The sequence below is a fragment of the Hemiscyllium ocellatum genome, chromosome 37, assembly GCF_020745735.1.
Source record: "Hemiscyllium ocellatum isolate sHemOce1 chromosome 37, sHemOce1.pat.X.cur, whole genome shotgun sequence".
In the NCBI taxonomy this organism is placed as follows: Eukaryota; Metazoa; Chordata; class Chondrichthyes; order Orectolobiformes; family Hemiscylliidae; genus Hemiscyllium; species Hemiscyllium ocellatum.
Genome location: NC_083437.1, coordinates 42,565,373 through 42,589,533, shown reverse-complemented (window position 1 = coordinate 42,589,533; position 24,161 = coordinate 42,565,373). Strand labels below are relative to the sequence as shown.

The following is a 24,161-nucleotide window of genomic DNA, read 5'->3' as shown; positions in this document are numbered from 1 at the left end:
TCTCTTTTCAATCCTCCCACTTCCTCCAAACTAAAGGAGTTGCCATGGGCACCCGCATGGGCCCCAGCTATGCCTGCCTCTTCGTAGGATATGTGGAACAGTCCATCTTCCGCAACTACACTGGCACCACCCCCCACCTTTTCCTCCGCTACATCGATGACTGTATCGGCGCTGCCTCGTGCTCCCACGAGGAGGTTGAACAGTTCATCAACTTTACTAACACCTTCCATCCCGACCTCAAATTCACCTGGACTGTCTCAGACTCCTCCCTCCCCTTCCTAGACCTTTCCATTTCTATCTCGGGCGACCGACTCAACACAGACATCTATTATAAACCGACTGACTCCCACAGCTACCTGGACTACACCTCCTCCCACCCTGGCCCCTGTAAAAACGCCATCCCATATTCCCAATTCCTTCGTCTCCGCCGCATCTGCTCCCTGGAGGACCAATTCCAACACCGCACAGCCCAGATGGCCTCCTTCTTCAAGGACCGCAGATTCCCCCCAGACGTGATCGACGATGCCCTCCACCGCATTTCCTCCACTTCCCGCTCCTCCGCCCTTGAGCCCCGCTCCTCCAACCGCCACCAAGACAGAACCCCACTGGTTCTCACCTACCACCCCACCAACCTGCGCATACAACGTATCATCCGCCGCCATTTCCGCCACCTCCAAACGGACCCCACCACCAAGGATATATTTCCCTCCCCTCCCCTATCAGCGTTCCGCAAGGACCACTCCCTTCGTGACTCCCTTGTCAGATCCACACCCCCCACCAACCCAACCTCCACCCCCGGCACCTTCCCCTGCAACCGCAGGAAATGTAAAACTTGCGCCCACACCTCCACACTCACTTCCCTCCAAGGCCCCAAGGGATCCTTCCATATCCGCCACAAGTTCACCTGTACCTCCACACACATCATCTATTGCATCCGCTGCACCCGATGTGGCCTCCTCTATATTGGTGAGACAGGCCGCTTACTTGCGGAACGCTTCAGAGAACACCTCCGGGCCGCCCGAACCAACCAACCCAATTACCCCGTGGCTCAACACTTTAACTCCCCCTCCCACTCCACCGAGGACATGCAGGTCCTTGGACTCCTCCACCGGCAGAACACAACTACACGACGGCTGGAGGAGGAGCGCCTCATCTTCCGCCTGGGAACCCTCCAACCACAAGGTATGAATTCAGATTTCTCCAGCTTCCTCATTTCCCCTCCCCCCACCTTGTCTCAGTCGGTTCCCTCAACTCAGCACCGCCCTCCTAACCTGCAATCCTCTTCCTGACCTCTCCGCCCCCACCCCACTCCGGCCTATCACCCTCACCTTGACCGCCTTCCACCTATCCCACCTCCATCGCCCCTCCCCCTAGTCCCTCCTCCCTACCTTTTATCTTAGCCTGCTTGGCTCTCTCTCTTATTCCTGATGAAGGGCTTATGCTCGAAACGTCGAATTCTCTATTCCTGAGATGCTGCCTGGCCTGCTGTGCTTTGACCAGCAACACATTTGCAGCTGTGATCTCCAGCATCTGCAGACCTCATTTTTTACTACAACTAAATTCATTGACAGCTTAGACTTTATTCTTTTGCAGACATGCAATCAAAGATCTGACTCTTACCAGATTACTGAATGCAAACTACAGTACATTCAAGGGACAATCAGAATTAGGTTAATTCACAAGGAGCTGTTCTCCCGTCAGACAAATGGCTCAGAGTTTATCCAATAAATACCTCAGTCAGGAAAGAACCCTGATCTGTGCTAAATTCACAACAAAAGCGATAGTTTGCCTCTGCACTTCTAGGCACGGTAAATCAGCCATCATCTTGAACTGAATACCATAGGAAATGCAAGTTAGCTTGGTGTCAGATGAGGCCAGTGTAGGGTTTTACTGTAATGTGACCCGCAGTCAAACACCTGTCTACAGGAGGGGACATGGGCAAAAATAAAAGCATCATGATCTCAAAGGAATAGTAATTATATCTACTCAAAGACAAATTTCAGTCAGTAAAACATATAAATGTGGCTTTTAGAAGTAGTTCCATTGTTCCAACACAAACTATTCAGCTGGAGAGATAATGGACCAGTATACAATCAACTAATGCAAGTCAATTTTAAAAGGTTAAATTAACAAATTACTTCTTAGTAAAACCTTTATGCAAACTGAGAATGGCATTAGTGGGAAAGCTTTGTTTGGCAGAAATAAGTTTACAATATGAAGCTTTTATTTTGTGAATATAAAAACAAACATGGAAAGCCTTCCCTCTCAGGAACTAAAACAATAAAAAATTCATTTCACGCTTTCTCTCAGATTGAATTCAAGAAAAAAAATTTCACAGCCTTAGTGTCGCAAAATAGTTTGTATCATTATAGAAATTTGGAAAAGTTGTCACTTGGGCCGCTCCAAACTGATGCAGGAAGGCGAGTGATGGGCGATAAGAAAGTAACTGAAGAACTTAAATATTTTGCGTCAATCTTTACAGTGGAAGACATGAGTAATATGCCAGCAACTAAGAGGAGTCAAGAGAGCCATTACAAAATGAGAAAATGCTGAAAAAGCAAAAAGGTCTAAAAATTGCTAAATCTTCTGGCCCCAGTTGGCTACATCCCAGAGTTCTGAGGGTGGTGGCTGAGAAATAGCAGAGGCATTGGTTGTAATCTTCCAAAACTCACTGGAGTCAAGGAAAGTCCTAGATGATTGGAAAATCGCTGTTGTAACCCTTTTGTTCAAGAAAAGATCAAGACAAAAGATGGAGGCCGGGACATTAAATGTCTTCAAGGCAGAGATTGATAAATTCTTAATCTCAGAAGAAATTAAGAGCAATGGGGAGAGTGCAGGTAAGTGGCATTGAAATGCCCATCAGCCATGATTGAATGGCAGCGTGGATTTGATGGGTCAAATGGCCTTACTTCCACTCCTATGTCTTATGGTCTTATGGAAATGTAGGAAATACAGGAGCCAATTTATCTGAAGAAAAAGGTCCTACAAACAACAATGTGATTGACTAGATCATCTGTATTTTTGTGGGATTATTTATGGACAAACACTCCTCAGGACACCAAGAAGAATTACCTGGTCCTTCTTTAATACAGCAGCATAGAATGTCCTGAGGTATCAGTTGGGCTTTTAGTTTAACATCTCATCTGAAAGATGGCACTGTTGACACCCCACAGAAAGAGATAATTTAGTTGCATAAGGTACAAAAACAGAAATTGCTGGAAAAGCTTAGCAGGTCATGTCACCGGACACGAAATATTAATTCTGATTTCTCTCCGCATTTGTTGCCAGAGCTGCTGAGCTTTTCCAGAAACTTCTGTTTTTGTTTCGAATTTACAGAATCCACAGTTTCTCTGGCTTTTATTTAGTTTCTTAATGTGCCATTTCTTTCAGTCGTTAGAATGTCATGAGAAAATGCAACTATTTTCGACAATGGGGAGGAGGGACCCAATTTTGTTTAGAAGAGCAAGTTTTTTTTTTAACTTCCTTTTATAATACAAGATTGTATGTTATATAGAAGGTTGCTCAGATGATGAAATGTATTGTATAACTTGGCTCGTCAGGAGAATTTCTAACAGGTGATTTTTAATCCATCAGGACCTAGGTCTGATCAACAGCATTCCGCTGGATGTTGGCAAGAAAGTTTATTCATACACACGTTGTTGAAAGTAACCTCTTTGTTTGATAGGCCAAGTTAGTTGATTTGTACAACAGGATGGCCTATATTATGTTTCTTGCTACGGCCACAAAATTTTGGTCATGCATTCTGGAAACTCACTGTACTACGGCAGAAAAGGTGCATGGGTAATTTGGACAGTTGGTGAGGGGAAAAAAAAATCTCTTATTCCCAATGGCCCCAAAACCCTTCCTCCACATTACCTGTTCACAAAATACCTGCGCTGAATCTCAGCAGGTTAAGTTTACTGAATAGCAGGGTGTATTTACAACTAACCTAGCACTGCAGCTTACTGGCAGACCAACAAATTTCACTACATTGTAACAGAACAAAACAGAATGCAACTTCACCTTGCCATCTTGTTCCGTGTAGTTTAGGTTAGGAACTTTGTAAAGTTCACTTCAAATCCTTAAAAGTGTCATTAAGGTATTTAAATGTGCATTTGTGATGAGATACCTTTTGCTAAGACACTACCAACGTTTAAGTTTGTGCCAGACCCATGGAGTGTGTCCATTTATTTTGGATCATTGTTCTGTTTATATTTAAATAAAAGCAACATATGGTGCTTGGTGACCTGAAACAAAAACAAAGTTCTGGAGAAACTCATCAGGTCCAGCAGTGTCTGCAGAGGTGGGGATAAAGCTGGTTAAACATCAAGATGGACGACACAGTTCTTGGCCTGACCACCTCCAAATGGACCCCACTACCAAGGATATATTTCCCTCCCCTCCCCTATCAGCGTTCCAAAACGACCACTCACTCCGTGACTCTCTCATCAGGTCCACACCCCCCACCAACCCAACCCCCACTCCCGGCACCTTCCCCTGCAACCACACGAAATGCAAAACTTGCGCCCACACCTTCCCCCTTACTTCCCTCCAAGGCCCCAAGGGATCCTTCCATATCCACCACAAATTCATCTGCACCTCCACACACCTCATTTACTGCATCCGCTGCACCCGATGTGGTCTCCTCTATATTGGGGAGACAGGCCACCTACTTGCGGAACGTTTTAGGGAACACCTCAGGGACACCCGGACCAACCAACCCAACCACCCCATGGCTCAACACTTCAACTCCCCCTCCCACTCCACCAAGGACATGGAGGTCCTTGGACTCCTCCATCGTCAGACCATAGCAACACGACGGCTGGAGGAAGAGCGCCTCATCTTCCGCCTAGGAGCCCTCCAACCACAAGGGATGAACCTAGATTTCTCCAGTTTCCTCATCTCCCCTCCCCCCACCTTGTCTCAGTCAAATCCCTCGAACTCAGCACTGCCTTCTTAACCTGCAACCTTCTTCCTGACCTCTCCGCCCCAACACCCTCACCTGGACCTCCTTCCACCTCTCGCATTTCCAACGCCCCTCCCCCCTACCTTTTATCTTAGCCTGCTGGACACACTTTCCTTATTCCTGAAGAAGGGCTCATGCCCAAAACGTCGATTTTCCTGCTCCTTGGATGCTGCCTGACCTGCTGCGCTTTTCCAGCAACACATTTTCAGCTCTGAAGTTGTTGAGATCAATGTAGACTCCAGAAGACCGTAAAGTACCTAATCAGGAAATGGGATTATGGTTGGAACACTGCAGCAGGCCCAGGACAGAAATATGAGCACGAGTATAAGATGACTGGAAGGTGAGGTAATACATATGGATTAAGTGGCAGTGTTCTGCAAAGTGGTCATCCAGTCTGTGTTTTGGGAGTCTCCTCAGTGTAGAGGAGACTGCACTGTGAGCAGAGATTGAAAGAAATCAGAGTAAATCACTGATTCACCTGGATGGGATGTTTGGAGCCTTCAGCAGTGAAGAGGGAGGAGGTTACAGGATGAATGTTACATCTCCTGTAATTGCATGGGAAGGTGCTAAGAGAGGGGGATGAAGTGTTGCAGATGAAAGGGGAAATGAACTAGTTAGTTGTAAAGGAACCTGTCACAATAGAATGCTGACAGGGGAAGAGAAGATGAGTTTAGTGGGGACATCATGATGGAATTGGTGGAAATAGCAGATGATGTTTTGAATGCTGGTGCAGTGGAAAACAAGGAGTTGGAGAACCAATCTGCTGCAGTTTTGAGGGGGAGAGGAAGGGGTAAGGCCAGAAACGTGGGAAATGTTTACCTCTTACAATGTGGATGCGTGTGCATGTGAGGTGGGAGATCATTGGTTGAGGAGAAAGAGAGACGCATTAAAACCACTATTAATACAGAAGGTAGCATCATCAGAAGAGATATAATGGAGACAGTGAAACTGGAGAATGTAAGGGAGTCCGTACAGGAAGTAGGTTTTGAAGACATGTATTCAAGGTAGTTGGAGGAGTTCATAGGCTTGTAATGAATAGGAGTAGTCAGTCAATGGTCAGACACAGACAAGTTAAGGGAGGGAGGAGAAAAGTCAGAGTTGGACGATATGAAAGCGAGGGGACAAAATTGGAAGCAAAACTGACGAAGTTTTCTAATTGCAAATGAAAGCAAGAAGCCGTACCAATACAGCCAACATTGTACTGGAGATCAAGTTGTGGGAAGGGGCCCCCAATTAGAAGTGGAAGGAGAAACAATCCCCAAATAAAGACAATTAGTGCCAATGCAGGTGCCCATGACCACCTCTTATTTGGAGAAATTATGACAAATGATGTTTTCTCTATGAATATCTGTATTTTACATTCATTTGATTAAAACATCCGTCCATCTGAATGTCAGTTACAAATTTAACCAAGAAACTAAAAAGCTCCACCGTTCCTCAGAGAATTCTATTTACACATGCATGCACATACAGGACAAGATGAGCCGACTTGTGTAATAAAACCAAATAATGCACTTATGGAAACTAGTCAAACTGAAAATACAAAACCAGATGCAGTGAATTAGTGTACATGGCTCAGTGCCTTCTGCAGCTAATGGCAAGTGCTAGCAATGTCCCTGCTCAAAATAAATACCAAATCATGCACCACAGAGATCTAAAAATTAATTTCAACATCACATGCATGAACATACAGATAATATTAACTGAATTTTTGCAAAAATATCAGATCACAGTACCAGGAATTAAAGCATTCTTTGTCCAAATCTCAGTTATTAGAAGTCATTAATTTGATTCCTTAATTATATTTTAAGAAAATTGTAGAATGCCTGACTTATTTGGAAGAACGTCACAGTTTAGATTGGGCTCTGAAGTAGATTTATTCAGCTTAACAAAATGTTAAAGCAAATATCTTTGATTTTAAATAATGGAAAACAGTTTGTTTACAAAAAAGGTAAGTACAGCCAACTTTCCAGTGTTCGGAATGCTGGTCTTGAACAGACAACATGAGTCGCCCATTGTGGGTTGCTTGTTCCAAATTTGTACGTGCAGCTAAAGTGAGCTAAAGCGAGCTAAAGCCACAGAAAAAGATCTAATGAAACAGCATTGCATTACGATCACAGAGTATTTGATACTATCTCACTGACATTTTCAGTTTGCTGGATTCTGAATGCTGCATTCATGTCATTGAAAACACAGTCAGCTAGTCAATTTCCACAAGATGTAGAAATAGAATATTTGGTCCATTAAGTCCATCACCATTCAATAAGATCACGGCTGATCTGATAATCCGCAACTCCACTTTCATCCCTTTTCTCCAGGAAACTTTGATTCTCTTATTGACTGAAAAATCCTGTCAATTTCAGCCTCGAGTATACCACCCTCTTAGAGAAGAAATTCCTCATCTACATCCTTACTCCGAGATTGTGCTCTCTGGTTCTACACTCTCCCAGGAGAGGAAACAACTTTTTCACATCTACCCTAGCAAGTTGCCCAAAAATCTTACATGCTTCATTTAGGTTATACCTCATTCTCCTAAATATCAGTGAATTCAAGTTCAATCTATTCAATCCTCCTCATAAGAAAATCACTCCATTTCCAAGTTCAAAACACAAATTTTCTCTGGACTGTCACCAATGCCAGCACACCTTTTCCAAAGGGCACCATAACTGTTAACAGTGTCCTAGGTACAGTCTAACTAATGTGTTATGTCGTTTTAGCAAGGCTTTCCTATTTTCATACACCATTCCTTTTGAAATCAAAGATCAATTGTCCATTTGCCTTCTCTAATACCTACTGGACCCGCTTTGAGAGATTTATTCACAAAGACCCCCAAACTGAATCCCTCTGTGGTCACAGCTGTCTCCAATATTTTCCCCATTTAAATAATATTCAGCTCTTTTATTTTTCCTAACAAAATGCACAAACTTAAATTTTCCCGATTTGGAGATGCCAGTGTTGGACTGGGGTGTACAAAGTTAAAAATCACACAACACCAGGTTATAGTCCAACAGGTTTAATCGGAAGCACACTAGTTTTCGGAGCGACGCTCCTTCATCAGGTGATTGTGGAGGGCTCGATCGTAACACAGAATTTATAGCAAAGATTTGCAGTGTGATGTAACTGAAATTATACATTGAAAAATTGATTGACTGTTAAGCCTTTCATCTGTTAGAATACAGTGATATGATAGTTGCTATAAATTCTGTGTTACGATCGAGCCCTCCACAATCACATGAAGGAGCGTCGCTCCGAAAGCTAGTGTGCTTCCAATTAAACCTGTTGGACTATAACCTGGTGTTGTGTGATTTTTAACTTAAATTTTCCCATATTTTATTCTCATTCACTTAACCTATACACCTCTGTAGACTCTGCACCACCCTCTTGACTTGCATTCCCATTTGACTTTGCATCATCCTCAAACTTGACAATACTACATTCACTTCCATCATCCAAGTCATTAATCTATCTCGCCATGCTAATGTACTGTATTCAACACAGTGGCTTATCTTATCAAGCAGCCTGACATACAATACTGTATCAAGCACCTTTTGGAAATCTAAATATATTACATCAATAGGTTTCCTTTATCTACCCTGCTTTTGAAAAAAATATGCGTAAGTTTGCCAGGTATGTCTTCCTCTTCTTAAAGCCATGCTTACTCAGCTTGATTTTGTTATGTATTTATAAATTGTCTGTTTTACATTCTTTATAACAGCCTTTAACATTTTCCCCAATGACACATGCTACATTTTTTGGTCTTCCTCCCTTTCTGAATGGGGGAAACATAGGCAGCTTTGCAAACCTCCAGGACTTTTCCAGAATCTAAAGATTCCAAGATGATTATTACCAGTGCAGCCAACAGCCTCTGTAGCCACTTCCTTTAAAATCCTTGGATGCAACATATCTGATTTAGGGTACTTATCAGTTTTTAGCTTCATTACTTCCTTAGTTTTTATATTTATCATAAGAGAAAATAAAATGTCCTCCTCCACTTTTGACCTTTGGCTGTTAACAGAATTCCAAATGTTGTAAATGTCTTCTACGAAGAGGATTGATGCAATGTATGTATTCAACTCCTCAACCATTTCCTGATGCCCCATTACTGACGCAGCCTCTTTCTCTATGGTGCCTATGTTGACTTTGATTTCTCTGTTCCCTTTAAATACTTAAAGAAACTATTGCTCTCCATTTTTATATTACTTACGAAGTTTACCCTCAGTTTATTTTTCCCTCGAATTATTAAATGATTTTTTGTTGATTTTTGCAACTTTCCCCAATTTCACAGCTTAATATTAAACTTTGCAATATTGCGTGTTTTTTTATTTCAATTTATCCTATCATTCTTTGGTTAACCATATTTGGTTTATCCCCATCCCTACTACTTTTCTTCCTCACTGGGTTATGAAGAATTTACAACAATCTTACTCTAGCTCATCAAGTTGCCAAGTACAGATTATTTTGTTGAAAAATTTAAACTGTTAATGATCAAGAGAGTTGAAAAACATTATAATCTACCTGTTAGTCAACATTCTAAACTGCAACAAAAACAGAAGGTTTTTGGGAAAAACTCAGCAGTTCTGGCAGCATCTGTGGTGAGAAAGCAGAGTTAATGTTTTGGGCCTGGTGACCTGGACCCGAAACATTAACTCTGATTTCTCTTCATAGATGCTGCCAGACCTGCTGAGTCTTTCCAGCAACTTCTACTTTAGTTTCTGATTTACAGTCCCTGTAGTTCTTTCAGTTTTATTTAGTATTCTAAATTTCAATCTCTATATGATAGGTCAATAAAATAAAATAATCATAATCCAACTTGCAGGAATGGATAAAACCAAATGTCTTATTGCATACACATGAAAAGCACTAAAAAAATTGTAATAGACTTTTGTTCACTACTTAAAACAGTGTTATGGATGAGGCAGTAAGAGTAATCAAGATGAATTATTCAGTTAAGAGACTACTAATAAAATATAGGCAAAAGTGAGATCTGTAGATGCTGGAAATCAGTCTAGATTAGAGTGGCGCTAGAAAAGCACAGCAGGTCAGGCAGCATCTGAGGAGCAGGAAAATATGCCCAACCTGTGATGAAACATAAAACTTGTTGGCTGCATTACTTGGAGTAATCTAAACACAACTTATGTTAGAGTTCAGCTGCTGAGTTGTCAATATGTGACAAGGCTGCATCTTTAACAAGATAATGCAGTCCTTGGCCTTTCTTTTTTCCCCAGAGAGGTCGTCAATGACACAGGCTCAGAAACATCTATTGGTTGAAGGGCTTTAGAGCCAATTTGATAATAGCGAATAGATACTGCCTCAGGCAAAAGTTTCACATGTTTAAAAAAAATGTACAATGAAAGGGGAGCGGCCAGTTCTCCCAGCTCAGCTTTTCTCTCAATTGGGTTTTTTTAAGCAGATGTAAAGAAAGGATACATGGTCCGCAGAAGCAGGTCCCAGCTGGTTCTCTCTCTCTGACTTCTATCCAGTAAGAACTTGTGTTTGATTTTACCCTTTGTACCAAAAGCTGTTTATGGGGATTGGTGCAAACATTTTGGAACAGCATCATTAAGTTGGAATAGTCCGATGGGTTTTCGGATAGGACAGGTTATTCGGTATTCTGTTTTCAGTTTGTGTTTCATTCAGTAATCTTATAAATAAATTTGGTTTTGTTTAAAAAAAAGTGGTTTGACCAGTTGATTCTCTCCACTGTACATCTATTCAAAACAACGAGCAATGTTAGGGTCTGATCTACCTTCTTGAAATGTTTTGAGGGGTCTGGTCCATAACAAATAAGAATGTGTTGAAGACTTGAGCCTTATGAGAATATTTGAGAGGGGTGGGAACTTGACGAAAGACTAAACAAACCTTTTTTCCCCACAAAATTCATAAATTTCTTAGGAGCTCTCACATATCAAGAATATGGAATGGAAAACCAGTAAATATTTGCCATTGAATTTTTTTTGAACTGCAGGATATCCTTGCAAGTTGTTAACCATTTAAAACACATGAATACTTTATGTTGTGTATCGTTGACACTTATTTACAAAAATAATGATTTGAGTACAACTTGAATTTGAAAGATGGTGAAATATGTAATTATTCAATTTACCAGTGTGCACACAAAGTAATTTGGATTTTCATTCCCTATTCATTGGAAACAAACGTTTATTCTCTTAGATGGAGCCAATTGGAATGAAAGAGATATCACAAATTGTGCCTATTTTCATCATAAATTCTGAAGAGGTAAGTTTACATAATCTTCAGCAATACAAATTTGTGTAATCCCATCCAATAGCTATCTGATAGAACAATTCATTACATAAAGCTAGCCAACACCACTTCCCTAGCAAGCTTTAAGATTTGTAGTTCAGGTTGAGGTTCTGGATGTAGGTTTGCTCGCTGAGCTGGAAGGTTCATTTCCAGATGTTTTGTCACCATTCTAGGTATCATCATTAGTGAGCCTCCGAGTGAAGCATTGGTGGCATGGCCCGCTTTGTATTTAGCTTGGTTGGTGATGTCATTTCCTGTTCTTTTCTAAGGTTGTGGTAAATGGGATCCACATCATTGTGTTTGTTGAATGTGTTCCAGTTCGAATGTCATGCTTCTAGGAATGCTCGTGCGAATCTCTGTTTGGTTTGTCCAAGGATGGATGTGTTGAAAAAAAAAGACATGATCCACTCTCACTAGTATCCTTGCATACAGATAAGGAAGGGCACCACTTTGATTGGGACAACACATCCATCCTAGGACAAGCCAAACAGAGAGAGACAAGAATTCCTAGAAGCATGCAGTCCAACCAGAACTCAACACACAGACTTGGATCCCATTTATCACACCCTGGAAATAAAAACAGGAAATGGCATCACCACAGGAAATTATGTCACCCACCCAAGGAAATCTAAACACAAATAGAAAGCAGGCTATGTCACCAGTGCTTCATTCAGAGGCTCATTGATGATGTTTCCCAGTATGGTGACGAAATGCCTCAAAACTAACCTTCCAGCTCAGCACGCAAACCTACATCCACTACTTCCCTCTTGTCCAGCATTAAATACACTTCTATCAGCTAACCCAAATGTTGTCAGATATGTGAACTGAATGAATGGACAGGCTAAAGATAGTCAGGTGAAAAATGAAATAAAAAATCATATGTCAAATGACAGAATAGGTGAGGAACTGTCAGCTTACCAATCTGTGCATTGTCATAGAGAAGCAGGTCATAAGCTCCTTGGTAACCTGTCCGATAATTTGTTCTGGTACCACAATCCCATTGGACCACCACAGTTTTATCTGGTGTTGTAGTACTGCCTTGACGGCCAATCTCGACCACTGTGCCGACATGTCCTTCTCCATCATCCTGGTTCCCCCATTTCCAGTCTACGCCGCGTACAATACGCATGCCCACTTCCATGGTTGTAAATGAGTGACAGGTGATTTTTAGGTCCGTCAAAAAATAAGCATAATATTGTCGACTGCAATGACAGAAGATGCCTCAAAGAAACCTCGGGCTCCTAAAACACCTGAGAAATTAAGACAAAGCTGTCAATCCAATATTCTTTAAATCAATCTAAAATAACAGTATTGTGTTCCACATGTACGTTCTTCTTAGCTTCAAATTATAAATCATGACAATTTACAGTGCCTCAATTGAACTGCAGAAGATTTAAATATGTTTGCATAAATCCTTGATTTCAAAGAAAGTACATCAGTAGAATCTGCATTTCATCAATTCTTGAAGCTTGACAGATCCACAAATACCTGCAACTTAGAAGGGAATAATGACAAAATTGCATCACAACCAATTCCAATTAGCGCTAAGATAGTAAAGAGGGAATGCTGTATTTTAAATGAAAACTATCAAGTCAGTTCAAAGAATCATTTGGATACTACTGTGGTTTAATTTAACTGTATAGCACAAACAACTAACATTAAAATGTTCATCATATCCTGCAACCTCTGTTAACCAATGAAATGGAGAGAACTTACAGGATCAGTGGAAATGAAGATCAATGCTTACCCATTGTTTCTCTTTTATATAGCACAGCAATTCTCCAGGTAACACAATACAAATAAAAAGGAAATACATTGTTGTGCTATTTACCTCAAAAAGTGATAAACCATGAAAACAGACCTATAATTAAGGCAATATTGACAGGGAATAGCTGTTGTGAACATTCTCACAGATCACTGTAGCAGAGATTCCCATACTGTTAATTCAAAGCAAAGTTCTTTATAATTGTAGTAATTTAACTCACAGCAGCACATGGGGCAAAATTCAAGTAACCATTACCCACACAGCAAGCTTCAGGAGAGATGTCTAGAAAACATCCTCACCAGGAGGAATGGAAATATATTCACTGCCTTTAAAATCCCAAATTGAATCCCCATATTACACCTGGCAGTCAATGAAAGTACTTTCATAACATTTTCACAACAAAGCATAATTTATATTGTGCTTTCCACAGATTGTTTAAAGTGCATCACAACCAAACTAGTACTTTTGAAATGCAGTCACTGTTGTTGTAATGTAGAAACATCCCAGCCCCTTTTCACACAAAGCTCCAACAAGTAGTAATGTGACGATCATATATCCGGTATTTGAGATTTGATTCAAAATAGGAGTGAAATAACAATTGCAAAGACCGAGGAAAAATAAAGAAAACAATTGGAATTAAATATAATTGTCAATTTCTGAGATATTACAATGAAAGTGAAATCTCGTCCCAATTTGCACGTCATTGGGATTTCCAACGCTCTTTTCCATTTTCATGATTCCTTATCATGTCACCATGAAAATGGGCTTTTGAAACAGCAAGGCTTGGTATACCATTGTTAACTATGATGCAGAAACAAATAAGATATTCCAACTAATGGAATAACGTAAAGCAAACATTATGAACCCCTAATTTAGGCTACAATGATTACATCTCCATTCTTTTTTCTTAGTACCATATTATATGACTGACTTACCCAAGTAGTTCTGGAACATTTATTGCCAATTCAGTCTTATGTATCCATTTAATGAATATACACTGTCATAAGTGATAGCTGATGAACTCTAGTGTGCCCACTCACTCTAGGGGACTGAACTCATGGACAATTAACGGTTCCTTGGCAAAACATGTTACACAATGTTGACGACATTAATAAATTAGATGATGCATAGAATTTTACAATGGAAAGAATATTCCCTGGTGTGTGCAAAAAAAATTGACACAGGGATAGACATCACATTCATCTTCATTAGCTAAATACAGAGAAACATAACGCTGTATGCAGTCTCACGTTAAAAGAACCAAATGCTGCTCACGATCACCAACATTCCTTTGAACCTATTGCTTGCAGCTCACATGCAAAGTCCAAATATACTGACACACAGGTTTGAACAACTGAGGAACAGATAGATGTGTCTGAACCGAAGAACTCCAATATAAAAGATAGTGGTCACAGTTCAAATGTGAATGATAAAAGAAAGGAAATCTAATTGATGATAAGTCAGCAACCTGAAACATCAACTCTGCCTCACTCCCCACAAATACTCACTGATATCTTTGTATTTATTGCATTCTGTTTATTCCAGATTTCCAAGTGTTTTTGCTTTTGATTTTTATTAAACCAGGTTCACATTAGGTTTCAACAATTATCTCAGACACTCAACACTGCTGAAGAGATGAATCATGGGCAAAGGAAAGACAGAGGAAAGAAACTGTCCCTCATACCGTGCACCTATTAGCCAATGCAAAGTCAATTATCCCAGCAAATAACTCCACTACCTGACTGAACACAATACATGAATGTGGAAAGACAAGAAAGAAAGAGTGAAACTTGTAATTATCATTTTTTTAAAAGCCTGCAAAACAAGCCTGGGAAACAATGTAGAATAATTCAAACATAAAGCAAAGCAATTCTGGAAATGAGACACAGCCAGACCTGTGTCAATATTCAAACACACAGCACCTGAAATATAGGGACACTGAAATGAAGTGCAGGTCAGGAAAGCCTTACATCTCAACTCTAATCAGCACAATGAAGGTCAGTCGTGATTTATATGCCAGGGAGCTGTCACCAGGACTCATTATATCTCTGACATAGCAAAGACATTCCAATGAGAAAGGACTTAGTTGATAGTTTACTCCAGATGAGCAAAAGCAAGATCTAAGAGCTGTCTTCATACCCAAGGAGGAGTGAAAGGAAGTTGCAGAGGAGTCCACAGCAGCAATGTAAAAGTAATTACCATCAAGAAAAAAGATAATATGCTAGGGATTATCAATAGCACAATGTTAACGTTACACCACTGAAATTTCTAAGCAGATGGAACGTTTGCTACACGACATTACAGACCAAGCACATGCCACCAATAGTTTCTTTCGAAGCTGAATATTACTAGGATTTATCACTGTTCACTACTTTTACTCTCAAGACAAACAATTATCACCAGAGAACAAAACTGTTGCTTTCCATTTAATTACAAACTATAATACTGTGGATATAAATTAATAAATTTTACTGGTGTTAAGTCAACAATTGGCCCAGGATTGCACTAACAGCAACTGAAGATAGATGTGCGCACACATTCAATCCATTATCAATTTCAATCTCACAAAGACATGGGGCTGGAATTTATTCTGAACAATGTTATTAACATTTTGGTGTTCCATTGAAGTACTCTCCAGTAACTTTAAAAGAGCTGTTATTTTCAATAGTTGAACACTTCCATTAAATACCTGAGAGCAGACTTCAATGTAAACAGGCTGTATTTTTACAATAAACGTCATTAACATTGTTTGCAAAATATACAAAAACTTTACGGTTTAAATGGAGATCAATGTTTGTGTATTTAGTAAACAATACTTAATTCTGAAAGTGTAGTTAATATTTGTATTTTCATCATTACAAAGTTTTCTGGTTTTTGCCCCACACTCTTCATGGATATTACTACAAATCAAATAGAAACTACAAACTTTGGTATTCAAGAGAATTTCATTTAATTTATCCAATCTGCTTTCAAAATTCACAATAATGCAAATTCAATGAAAACATTACAAATCATGGCATTTTAACACCATAATCAAGAGGTACTTAAAATACATACTTTATCTTCAATACAATTAATTTGATAAAGATTCATCCAGTATTTACTTTCAGGAGAAACTGGGTCATTTTGGATTTAATCTTTTGTTTGGGTAAGCCTCTGAGAACATTTCGGATTCATTCTAGAAAGTGCAAACTATCAGACACATAGCAATAGTTAATAATTATACATTTGAAGATCATTTTTTAAAAAACATATGACATAGCCATAATTTTCTTTAATTATCTGGTCACTGCAAAGTGAGGGATTCTAACATACGGATAGTCCATGGACATTTCTGAAGTCCATGTTCACCCCATTTATGGTTAATATACTACACACACGAAATGTCAGTATCTTTGCTGTAGACACGTTCACTGCATCATACTTAGATAATCAAATCAATGGAAGGAAATGAGTCACATGTTAATGGGGAAACATTCGACATTAAGATTGGTCTAACAAGGAATGAGTCGAAAAAATGGGGTCCTGGAAAAGCACAGCCAGTCAGGCAGCATTCGAGGAGCAGGAGAATCAATATTTCAGGCATAAGCCCTTCATCAGGATGACCAACGTAATGAGTCAAACAGCAATTCGCCAAGTCACCTTCCTGAACACCATGTAAACTCAATGTTATCACCATGAAGTCCAGGGTCAACAGACACACGTTAGTGATCATGAGCAGCATTTGGTTCTTTTAATGTGAAACTGGATACAGTGCTACGTTTCTCTGCATTTAGCTAATGAAGATAAATATAACATCTATCCTCAAGTGTGCCAATTTCTTGCATGCTCCAGTGAATACTATTTCCATTGTAAAATTCTATATAATGTAATTTATTAATGATGTCAACATGCTGTGGTATGCTTTGCCAGGGAGCAGTTAATTGTCCATGGGTTTAGTCCATTGCATTGAGTGGGCACACTAGAGATCATCAGCCATCACTTCTGACAGTGTATACAGACATAATCTATAATCTCCCTTATGAGACGTACACCAGCCTGATTCGGGGAAACATATCACTGCTCCTTCATTGTCACTGGCTCAATTCCTGGAAGCTGGGAAAAAGTTTTGTCATAGATGAAAGCGGAAAGGAGAGCTTTCATACAGAGCACGAGAGAGCGAGACAAATGTTTTCAGGAAGGAATTCCAGAGTTTTAGGTCTAAGCATCTAAAAGTGTGGCTGCCAATGGTGCAGCAATTAAAATCTGGGATGCTCAAGATTCGAAGATAACAGAAGGCTGCAGAGCTGGTCAAGATTGAAGTTTGGAAAGAGCGTAGCTACAGCGAATTTTAAAATTAAGATATTATGTTTGTTAGCACAAGGATGATAGAGGAACAGGAATTATGACACAAGTTAAGACATAGTATCAGAATTTGAATTACAGCATTTTTAAGGTTAAACCACAGAAGGCCATCCAAGAGTGCATTGGAATAGTCAAGTATCGAGGGAATAAAGGTATGAATAAAGTTGCAGCAGATGAGCTGAGACAGCTGGACAATGTGATAGGGATGAAAATGGACATTCGTACTAATGGGGAAAATGTGTGGTTGCAAGCTCATCTCAAGATCATGACTTAACTGGTTTAGTAGGAGAAAGTGAGGACTGCAGATGCTGGAGATCAGAGCTGAAAACGTGTTGCTGGAAAAGCGCAGCATCCAAGGAGCAGGAGAATCGACATTTTGGGCATGAGCCCTTCTTCAGGAGTGAGAAAAGTGTGCCAAGCAGGCTAAGATAAAAAGTAGGGTGGAGGGACTTGGGGGAGAGGTGTTGGAAATGCGATAGGTGGAAGGAGGTCAAGGTGAGGGTGATAAGCTGGAGTCGGGGTGGGGGTAGAGAGGTCAGGAAGAAGATTGCAGGTTAGGAAGGTGGTGCTGAGTTTGAGGGTTGGGACTGAGACAAGGTGGGGGGAGAGGAAATGAGGAAACTGGAGGAGAAGTCTGAGTTCATCCCTTGTGGTTGGAGGGTTCCTAGGCGGAAGATGAGGTGCTCTCCCTCCAGTCATCATGTTGCTATGGTCTGGCGATGGAGGAGTCCAAGGACCTGCATGCCCTTGGTGGAGTGGGAGGGGGAGTTGAAGTGTTGAGCCACGGGATGGTTGGGTTGGTTGGTCTGGGTGTCCCAGAGGTGTTCTCTGAAACGCTCCGCAAATAGATGGCTTGTTTCCACAATACAGAGGAGACCACATCGGGTGCAGCGGATACAGTAAATGATGTGTGTGGAGGTGCAGGTGAATTTAAGACAGATATAAAAGAATCCCTCGGGACCTTGGAGGGAAGTAAGGGGGAAGGTGCGGGCGCAAGTTTTGCATTTCTTACGGTTGCAGGGGAAAGTGCCAGGAATTGAGGTTGGGTTGGTGGGGGGGGGGGGTGTGGACCTGGCGAGGGAGTCATGGAGGGAGTGGTCTTTTTGGAACGCTGATAGGGGAGGGGAGGGAAATATATCCCTGGTGGTGTGGTCCGTTTGGAGGTGGCGAAAATGGCGATGGATGATACGATGTATATGGAGGTTGGTGGAGTGGTAGGTGAGGACCAGTGGGGTCTGTCCTGGTGGCGATTGGAGGGGCGGGGCTCAAGGGTGGAGGAGATGCAGTGGAGAGTATCGTCGATCACATCTGGGGGGAAATTGAGGTCTTTGAAGAAGGGGGCCATCTGGGTTGTTCGGTATTGGAACTGGTCCTCCTGGGAGCAGATGCGGCGGAGGAGGAAGAATTGGGAATATAGGATGGCGTTTTTACAGGGGGCAGGGTGGGAGGAGGTGTAGTCTAGGTAGCTGTGGGAGTCAGTCGGTTTATAGTAAATATCCATGTTGATTCGGTCGCCCGAGATAGAAATGGAGAGGTCTAGGAAGGGGAGAGAGGAGTCTGAGACGGTCCAGCTAAATTTGAGGTCGGGGTGGAAGGTGTTGGTAAAGTGGATGAACTGTTCAACCTCCTCGTGGGAGCACAAGACAGCGCCGATGCAGTCATCGATGTAGCGGAGGAAAAGGTAGGGGGGTGGTGCCAGTGTAGCTGGTTTGGTCTCCAACAGTTGCCAGTATGAGGGATGGAGCCAGTATGCAGAAAATGAGGCAATAGAATCCAGTGACCGGAAAAAATGGATTTAGTCTTCTCAGCATTCAACTGGAGGTAATTTCTGATTATTCTGTGCTGGGTGTCTGATAATTTAACAATACTGAAAAAACCAAAGTGAAGTAAGGGTGTTGTATGAAAACTAACATCATGAGAGAGGCATTGTAAATTAGAGCGCTGTTGAAATAACTTGGTTGATTGAACAGCTTATAAAAGCCATTGTCAGGAAGAGCAGGTTCAGTTTCGTTTCTTCTGGTCTAGTTCATTCTAAATTAGATCATTATGTGCTCCAATATACACCCATGTAACTTGTGTTCATTGTGCAATCACTCATCAGCTGCGTAAGTTACAAACCATACCCATATAATTAGCTTGCAAACTGCAAGAACATTTCCCCTCTTTCAATTTTCACTTAACATGTGATCACAAACAAAAAATAAATTTTAAAGAAAAATACAGGGCACACTGATTCTAACAACAACTTGCATTCAAACAGCATCTTCAACATAGTGAAGCCCCTTGGGACTTTTTTTCCTGAAAAAAATCAGATCAAAAGTGAGAAAGTATTAAGAGTTTGGAGTTTGGTCAAAGTAGTGTTTGGAAGTAGAGGCTAAAGAAGCAGCAGAGGATTTAGGCAGGGAACATCAATAAATAGATTGTAGACAACTGAAGGAAAAATAGATGTGAGGAAACACAAAAGGCCAGTCTGATTCAGGTGTGTAAATATATATTTATGTATTGAAAAAGAGAGATTAAAAAATAGAACTGATTTTGTATTTGGAATTAGTGACGTGTGGATTTTGATGCATGAATTAGGGAGATTTAATTATCAACTTGTCAGTACTTCTGGAACAATATTTTTAAACCAGAATGAGAAAGAGTAATAAAACAAAAAAAAACAACTATGGATGCTGAAAATCTGAATCAAAAACAGAAATTGCTAGAGAAACCCAGGTCTGGCAGCATCCGTGGAGAAAAATCACAGTTAACATTTCAGGTCCAGTGACCCTTCTTTAAAACTGAAGGTCCCTGGGATGATGGAAACGTGCTTGCCTTAGACAGTTTTACATGCAGTCAGTGGACAGCTTTAGTTTGCTTTCTGTTTAGAAGGATTGGCTTTTTTTTTGCTTAGAGGAAAACATCATTGTGATTTTTGATTTACAGTTTGCAGAGGTCCTGGTGGAAGTTAATATATGAAACTTCTTCCTGAAAAGGAGACGTCTTAGAACTGTTAGGAAATAGTGTAATGGCTTTAGTGTGCAATTCCCAAACCAGAAGTGTTTAGTTAGCACCCAGAAGGGTTTACAGAGGAACCTCAATTATCCAAACGATCAGGCGGGGAGTATTTTGTCAAATAATCAAAATGGTCAAATAATCGAATGCAAGATACCACAACTTTGCCAAGCATCGGGACCTTGCGATCTTGCCGGATAATCTGAAATTCGGATAACCAAACACCAGATAATTCTTCTATATTTGAAGCTGAGAAAGTCTCTGATCAGTTGTGCGACTTATCAAGGAGAGATTACCAAACTCTCAGGATTGGGAAATTAAAGAAACAGTTGAGTCAATCTTATAGATCTAACAGTGAAGAGATTCTCTCGTGTGTTCAAAATTTTTACTGTCATTCAAAAACCTTCAAATAATGTTATATGCAAATAGTTTTAATTCTACTGTATCTTTCCTTTTACTTCAATTTTCTGCAGCTCTGCAAATTTGTCCACTTGTGTTTCAGAGAAAGATCATTTTGTTAAAGAGAAGATAAGATCTATTGATCCTAATTTCGGTCTAGATCTGACTTGTCCAACACAAACATCAGCTGGCATCATAACATCAGCAAACTAAATGGAGAGTTCTGTGGACTATACTCTCTGCAATCTGTCCTCATCATTTAAGTTTCTAAGCCTCCTAGTGCTATTTCAGTGAACCAGTGCTGCACTCCTTCCTAGGCTGATATATCCTAATGAGGTAAAGTGTCCAGAGGAGAAACCAGTACACTGGAAGCAGTCTTAAAAAAAAACTCACTATACCTGTAGCCTAACTTCAAGTCATTTGAACTCCAATCACTTTGACCAAAAGTGAAACACACCATCAGGCATTTGCTCAACGGGCTCTTGTGGTGCAGTGATAGTGTTCCAAACTCTGGGCCATAAAGCCTGGATTCAATTTCCACCTGCCCCAGGATTGTGCTATAGCATACCTGTGATGTGGAGGTGTAAGTCTTGGATTGGGCTGGACTGGACAAAATCAGAAGTTATACCAGGTTATAGCCAAACAGGTTTATTTGAAATCAAAAGCTTTTGGAGTGCTGCTCTTTCATCTGGTGAAGTGAAAGCTTGCAATTTCAAATAATTGCATGGACATTAATATAACAGGCCTGAACAGATAGATCAAAAATAAAATCTACCATCAGCCTTTTTAGTTTATTTCATATACCTCCTAGTTTTCCAGGAGTTGTGCGTTCTGGACCCCTAAAATTTACATACCTCCAGAGTTCTTAACTTCTTGTCATTTAGACAATTCCCTTTTCCTCAAATCCAAAGCAGATGACCTTGTAGTTTTCCACAATGACCTCAACCTTTCACAATCCTGATCACTCATATAAATATTCCTTTATAAGTACACTCCGTATAGTGCCATACAATCCAAATAAAGTCAAACATTAAAATGAAGTATTCAAATGTTTAGAGCCAAGCAAGAAAAGATTAACTGACCTATCGAATAGTAGTGAGGAAAAAAAAGTCTGCAACTCATTGTGGCAAAAGAATGGTTACTGGCCAATTCCATGTGACTTTTAATCATATTGCTAGTAATGGAACTCTGCCAAGAGATAATACATTACAATGAGACCGAAATGGAGCATGCAGACCATGAAAACTGGAACAAAGATCTTGATTATTGTCCCCATTGCATTCTAGTGGAAGAACAGTTTAAACTCAGAAATAAAGAGCAACAGCCTGGTTGAGCAACATCTCGGCACGTCCTGCTCTGCATCATCATTACCAACTCTTCAAAATGGCAAGAAAGTCAAACATTAGAATCACATTTTTTCAGCGCATTGCCCTAATTGACACAATGACAGATTCAGAAGCTGGGATCAACTTTCATGCGCCAATGATTTTTATCCTGATTGCTGAACCAATGGGCTACAGTGCTCTCAGGTTTTATCCCACACACAGCAGCAACAGCAGCTGCTCTCGGCAAAACTTCCGTGGTTGGCGTAATTACAAATGCAATGAGTGCGCTCCTCCAGCACTGGGCCTGCCATAAGACCAGCAGGATTTCCCATGCAGCATCAGCACTACCAAGAAAAGAGAAGGTGGCCTTTGCAAATACAATCTGAGACTTGCCAAGAAATCATGTTCAAATAATAATGCAGATGCATAAAGAGAATTGCATGTTCAATATAACAGATTTTAAAAATGTTGATTTTGGGGCTGGGCTTCTCTGACAAGGTTACAGTCCATCCTTAATTATGCTGTTTGGGAGGTGTTCCTGGGGTTATCAGCCAGTGACAGAAAGAACTGCAAAAGTCAAGCTGGTGGGAGCCATGGAGAGGAACTTGTGGGTGTGTCCCTCCCCCATGCACCCGCTTTGTCCAGACATATACTAATGACACACAACACGGAGGTGAAGTTTTCTGGAGGGTGAAAGGAAGGTCCTGCAAGTCAAGAAAACTCAAGTTGATTCCATTTTGCTATTTATGGACAAGAAAACCATGGGAAAAGTAAGGAAGAGTAAAGTTTAGGTCCCTGAAAGGAAAAGTTACCACCAATTATGACTCACAATATTCTATCTGCTCACAGTCTCTCTTTCAGTATGACACAGATATGCTCTGCAGCACAACAATGTACCATAGCAGGGTGCAGTATGATCTCTGCTTGAAGTGATACCTCATAGTAAATTCCTTTTTCACTTCTATGGATTTCCTGCTAAAAACTAACTGCAGACTCCAATTCCAGTCTTTCAATTAGTATTTCACAGCACTCCCTGCCTGCTCACACTATTACCAAAGGCCTGGGGCCCTGAATTACAATATTTTCTTACCCAACTTTGGTCTGCTAAGAGATGTGATGGAGAGAACCTCAAAAGGAAGGTTTCATTTTATTTATCTCAAGACAGATCAATACAGTTGGAGTGGTACATCAGCAGCAGAAGCATAACAAGTAGACATGGGGACATGGCAGAATCAGCAAGAATTTCCCTTTTCTTAAGACAACACTTCAACTCACTCAGCTTCGAACCTGACTGCAAAGAGTGAAGATATCAGAGAAAAATGAACAGAACCATCAGTTACTGGTTAATCATTGGGCACAAGCTTGCTCTAACCATATAATGACAGAGCACAAAGCAACTCAGGGTTACCTGCAAACCAGAAGGATCAATTGATAGCCAACCACCAGTTATTTTATCTCCTAGTCCTACAGGGAAAGCAGTTTGAACTACTAACAATATGGATTTGAAAAATAACACCTAGTCACTGACAGGAAGGACTGAGATGTAGTATTAAGTGTGCATTATGATGTGTCCAGAGTTTACTTTTAATAAAATGGGATAAGGAATCAGTAGATTAAAAGTTGATCATTCATGACAGCTGAGATATGGCAAAGAAACTGCCAGAGGTAGTGGTGGGGGCTGATACGATCAGAACATTTAAGCAGCATCTGGATGGGTACATGAAAAGGAAGGGTTGAGAGGGATATGGGCCAAATGCTGGCAAATGGGTATAGATCGGTTTAGGATATCTGGTTGGCATGGATGAGTAGGACCAAAGGGTCGGTTTCAGTGCTTTCTAACTCTAGGCCTCTGTGACATCAACTACAGAAATTACGCAGCAAAAAGAAATGCACCAAGCACCATCAACATAAACCTCAGCAATCTAAGATCAAGACTATCTTTTAAAACGAGCATATATATAATGTTCTTGACCCCATTGTCACACTAAAGAACATTTACAGAGCCGAAGGTGGAAAAAAATTCAAATTTCTTTAAGATCTTACTGTGGATTCTATTTACTACAAGATCATGTGATGCTGCATCAGTTCTTATGACAAAACC

General features: G+C 40.6%; 1 protein-coding gene across 6 annotated transcripts in view; it reads right to left on the bottom strand.

The window, feature by feature from the left end:
• mib2 (MIB E3 ubiquitin protein ligase 2) overlaps positions 1-24,161 on the bottom strand; it is a 225,266-nt gene that overhangs the window by 137,197 nt on the left and 63,908 nt on the right. For all 6 annotated transcript variants that reach the window (XM_060851842.1, XM_060851841.1, XM_060851845.1 and 3 more), the window contains one exon: positions 12,149-12,480. In XM_060851842.1, the coding sequence (XP_060707825.1) occupies positions 12,149-12,371 (223 nt within the window). In that variant the 5' untranslated portion in view covers positions 12,372-12,480. The remainder of the gene's footprint in view (positions 1-12,148; positions 12,481-24,161) is intronic.